General features: G+C 42.7%; 1 protein-coding gene across 1 annotated transcript; it reads right to left on the minus strand.

The window, feature by feature from the left end:
- Positions 1 to 531: 531 nt before the first annotated feature.
- LOC122067687 lies at positions 532 to 3,165 on the minus strand. The gene has a single exon (XM_042631533.1). The coding sequence runs from the start codon at positions 2,844 to 2,846 to the stop codon at positions 999 to 1,001; it is 1,848 nt and encodes a 615-aa protein (XP_042487467.1). The 5' UTR covers positions 2,847 to 3,165; the 3' UTR covers positions 532 to 998.
- Positions 3,166 to 5,145: the final 1,980 nt, after the last annotated feature.

Below are 5,145 nucleotides of genomic sequence, written 5' to 3' on the forward strand. Positions count from 1 at the left end.
GGGGGGTGGGGGGTGGGTTCTGGATTTGAGAACAATTACTCCATCTTATAAAGACTTTCTAACTTTTGTTTTAGTTAAAGAAAAAGAGAAGGTATACCATCGAAATCAGCTCTTTCATCAGCTGCATGCATCCATCACCTCCCAATCAAGTTTATATGACCTTTGCTCCAACTCCACTTTGAACATATATGCAGTGGATTCTCATCCAATTTTAGGGTTTCATCTCCGAAACTGCTTTTTTTAAAGACCTAAAGCTGTTTTAGATACAAAGAACTTATCATCTAAAACAGCACAGAAGGGTAGCAACAACAGTTGAACTGTCAACCATTGATTGCAAAGAGATGTACAAGTGTTTGACTTCTCAAGGAAATTGTGTCACCAATACTTCATGCAATATTCCTTAGGCATGCATATGCAAAAATCAATAAAATCCATGAAGATAGAGAAGTATAAAATGGGCAATTGACATTTACAGTTAGTTTCTCTGATTTTGGATACAAATGAATCGCACAGTTGCAGGAATTTGAAGAGTAAGTCAAATTTGTCCAACAATGCTAATATTGAAGCTCCAATAGAACCCACAAAATTTACTAATTATGTTATCAAGGAGTAAGTGTAAGAATCTTAACAACTTCCAACATCTGAAAGCTAATATGCTAATTGATATCTGCCAAAGACTTCACCTTAGCAGAAGAAGAAGAAACATCAAAAATAAGAAACATAAGAAGAATACATTTTTCTGACCATTGAGTGATTCTTGTTCTGTTCTCAATCTTCTTTCTTCCATGGTAAAAGAGAGGTTTTTCTTCAGGCAATGGACAAGCATTGCACCAAAGCACCCCAACTGGATGAAGAATCACTTTTCTCAATGAGTAACCATCAGTGTATCCATCAATTGAGGGTTGTGTCACAGTTCATCAAGCTTCTGCAAGTATCATACAAATCCGATACATGGCCACAAGTAAGGTTTCGTCCAACAACAGCTCAAAGGAGTGATATTACGGTGCATAAGGGTGCCTGTGGAGATGAATTCCAGACCGGTAGACCTCAAGATGATATATGGCTTTAGAAATCAATTCTTTCAAAGAAGGATTTTGAGAATTTACAGAACGAATTGCTCCCTCGAGAACAGTCAATGCCCTTGCTTGCTCCAGAGCTTCGCTGTTGCCCACATGCAAGGCGAGGTAACAGAGTAGAGTCAGTCCGTGATACTGAGACCATTCGTTGGCTCTCAACAATCTCATTAGAGGTGGGACACCGTCGTTCTCAATGATTGTCTTGGAATGTTCCACACAGAGGAAATTCTCAGGACAGGCGAACTTCCCCAGTGCAAAGGCGGCTTCTGTGGCAACATCGGGGTTCTTGTTGCTGAGCTGCTTCACCAGGAGACCAAGGACTCGGGTTTCTCGGGCAGGGAAGATGCGAGCCAATGACCCAATCGATTTTATAGCCGCAATTTGTAGCAATGGATTGCTTACCTCTCGAATCACTCTCAGAAGCTCTTCCACAATCGCCTTCGCCGGAGGAGAATTGGTCTTGAAAGCTGCGTGCCTAAGCTCAGCATTGGATTCGGCGGCAGCGGTTATCTCCGTGACCGTCATGAGGCAATGGTTCTGCAACTCCCCCTGTTCCTTCTCAATGAGCTTCGCAAGGCAGAGCAGCCCTTTGGTCTCTGTAATCCTCCGGCTATTGGATACACTTCCCTTGGAAAGTAACCACAGCGCCACGGCGCAACTAATCTTGAGCTGGAGCTTCACCTCCGGATTCTCATTCTCGCTGTCTTTCCTGTGATACCCGTACCGACCAATGGCGTCCGAATAGTACAAAGAAGAAGAAGAGCTCGAGCGCGAGTCCGTGGAATGGTTCTGCTTCTGCTTCTTCGCAGTGATAGTGATGGTGGATGTCTTCTTCCCCATCTGCTTATGGTCTTGAACAATAGAATGAATGCTGGGCTTTCCGTGGTTGTGTTGGTCCAGGAACACATCGATGGACAGTAAGGAGACAAGAGGCCTAATGGCATTCTCCCTAGCGAACTCTTCCTGAGCAATGGGGTCGTGCTCTGCCATCCTGGCCACTAAATCGGCAACCCCAAGCTGAACCTTCATGGAGGAATCGAAGAGGACCTGCACAATCACCGGAATCCCCTGCTCTCTGGCGATGACACGGACCCTTTCCTGGTCGGTCGCGAGGTTAAGCAACGCAGTAGCAGCGGCAATTTGGGAATCGGGAGACGCGCCTTCCTTCAAGAGCTTCAGGAGCGGAGGGACGCCGCCCTCCTCAACGATGATCTTCTTATTGCGTTCGTTGTCGAGGGCGAGTGAGGCGAGCTCGATGGCGGCCTCGACACGATCGGGCAAGGGACCCATTTGGATAGAAGCTATGAAGGACCAAACCCAGGGGATAATTGGGTCGTTGTTAGCAAAAGGGGGGAGGGATACCTGGATGCCTCCGGAGGTGACGGAATCGAAGATACTGAGAACCCACTTCATGTCGCCCATGGAAGCGTCAAGCAGGTTGAAGGCCTTGCGGAAGTCAGTAGCGCTGGTGATTGTGACGACGCAGCGGAGGAGACCACTGTGCTTACACTTGCGGATAAGGGTTAGGGTTCGGTCCAGGTTCTTAGCGACATCGGCAACGATGCAGCGGACGGGGCGCTCGTAGAGAGAAGGGGTTGAGGTAACAAATCGGACAGCGAAGCGGAGCATTTGAGAGAGACGCTCCACCTGTCTACCCACTTCAGAGCACTCCACCTTAAAGGACTCAGCTTCCTCCACAGCCTTGCGTATTTGCTCCGCCAGTAGAATTGGTAAAGACAGTTCTTCCTCTACACTCTTCTCCTCCGCCATCGCCGATGGATCGACCCTCCAATCACTAATTCCTCCTCCTCCTCCTTGGACAATTCTATCTGGTGAGAGGCGGGGGATTCTGAGTCTGGTTCTGCCGTTGTGGTCTGATTATGGTGAGTGAAGAGTTAAGAGTTGGGAGTTGGTCTTCGTCTTCCTGGTCTGCGTAGTCTTTGTCCCTACTCCTCACCGGCGTTTTCTTTCTTGATTGTTCTATTTCGCTTTCGGAAAAAAACGATGGTCCGGTGAGAGGTTGAAACTTCCATCCTCCTAAACAGGGAGGAAAGTAGTACGGCCAAAAGGATGAAAATAGCATGTTATCGTTGGTCATGCAAGTTGTATATAATAGAACAAGCTTTCTTTTTAGGCGTTTTAGAGGAGTCCAATAGCGTTGTTCTATTTTCGTTAACTCTAATAACACGCCCTCGTTCCGATGTTACAAAAATTCCCACAATTAAGATAATGGGACCAACGAAGCAGCCCCGCAACAACGCTTGGAACGCTGAGAGTGTCAGACGGGAGAGTCAATGAAAGCGTATGAGGAAATATTTATAAAAGAATCATTTTCTCATTTCATAGAGGGTGGAAAAATTATTTTGTCCCATCCCCATATTATATGTTTAATTACAGGGAAATATTTTTTTAAAATAAAATAATGATGAAAATTGGGCAAAGGGTTCAACTAATGGGGGTTGAGATGGGAGGGGCAAGGAGAACTTTTCCAATGTGGTAAAAGAGACTGGCACAAAAAATTTGGACCAATTGAAAAATAGATCACATCGGATCAATCACTATTTAGAATGAGTTGGCAAGGGACCTTTGCTTTAAGAAGCGTATGATTTTGAGTTCGACTCCTCTTACCTCCGTGGGCCACTCATATAAGGTGGTGAATGTTTTTTATTGCTTTTAGTGAAAGTTGTATGGTTTTCATTCAACCCTTGATATGACCCAGTCTATGCGGTTGTAGAGTCAGTATGGGCTTAAGGGATTAGTCAGGCCGAAGGCCTGAATACCCATAGTTAGCAAAAAAAAAAAATATATATATATATATAATATTTAGAACAAAAATCATACCAATTTAATCGATATAAAAAAAAAAATTAATCGTTTAGTATAAAGTTATGAATAAGTGAAATTGATTATCCATTGATTTCCATATTAGTGACAAAATTTCTAAATGTTAAGGGGTTGTTAAAATCAATGAGTATGAGGCTTCCATTGATTCATTGTTCTATGTATAACTTTAGTGGGATAGTTATATGAATGATTTGATACTTAGGCTCCGTTTGGTTGCAATGGTAATTTAAAAAAAAGGGAAGTGAAATTTTCATACTTTAAAGAAAAATGTTTATAATCATTACCATATGTGATTATATAAAATACTTAATTTTTTTAACCATAGTTAGTAATGATATATTTTACATGTAATTTTCATTTTACATATTATAGTGAAGGGTTGTGAATCCAAAGTGAAGTGAAATTTTATAACCAAATATGGAATGATTTGAAATTAATCTTAAAGTCATATGGGCAATGATTATATATAATTCTTTTTTAACTATGAAAATTTTACTTCCCCTTACAACCAAACATAGCCTTAGGCAGGGGTGTCAACCGATCGGACTGGGTCGGTCTTGATCGGGCCTAATAGGGATTGACCACTTGAAAACCTTGCACCGCGAATGCCCGTTTAAGTAAACGGGCCTAGCTTTGGGGGCATGGTACGGTTTATTATCAGGTAGGTCAGTGTTGGGCTTTAATCGGACTACCTTAAACGGGCCTTAATCGGGCTATAGACCAATTTAAGTCTAAACGAGCTCTAAATGTGTCTACCTTAAAATTATTTTCTTAAGTAGGTTGAAAGCCCATAATTGTTCAATTTGAACATTAAATCACAATAGTTTTATACAAAAAATAATCATATTAGAAGGTGACCCAAATATTTAATAAAGAAGATAAATGATTTGAGATTATGATTGTTTTTAATAAAGGGGGTCAGGCTAGGTTGGGCTGCATTGAGTTGGTTTAGGTCGGACTTCTAATTGGTCGGTTCAATCGAGCGCCCAACGGGCTAGTTACTTACACCTTGAAGGCCCCTTTAATAAATGTGTCGGGTTCAAGCCCGACATGTTTATTAATCGAGCCGGTCTAGATCGGACCATAAACTTGTTAGATTCAATCGGGCCAACCAGTGCAGACTCAGAATTAACACCCCCTACGGGTGTCCCTAATACAAATGCACCTTTCTTTCTTGCTCCTCTACAGCCTGGTGCGATGTACAACGCACATTCAATGATTGTGA

The sequence above is a fragment of the Macadamia integrifolia genome, unplaced genomic scaffold (assembly GCF_013358625.1).
Source record: "Macadamia integrifolia cultivar HAES 741 unplaced genomic scaffold, SCU_Mint_v3 scaffold3061, whole genome shotgun sequence".
Lineage (NCBI taxonomy): Eukaryota > Viridiplantae > Streptophyta > Magnoliopsida > Proteales > Proteaceae > Macadamia > Macadamia integrifolia.

What these genes read in the sequence shown, in the direction of transcription:
- LOC122067687 (XM_042631533.1), bottom strand. Translation starts at nt 2,846, where the DNA reads ATGGCGGAGGAGAAGAGTGTAGAGGAAGAACTGTCTTTACCAATTCTA.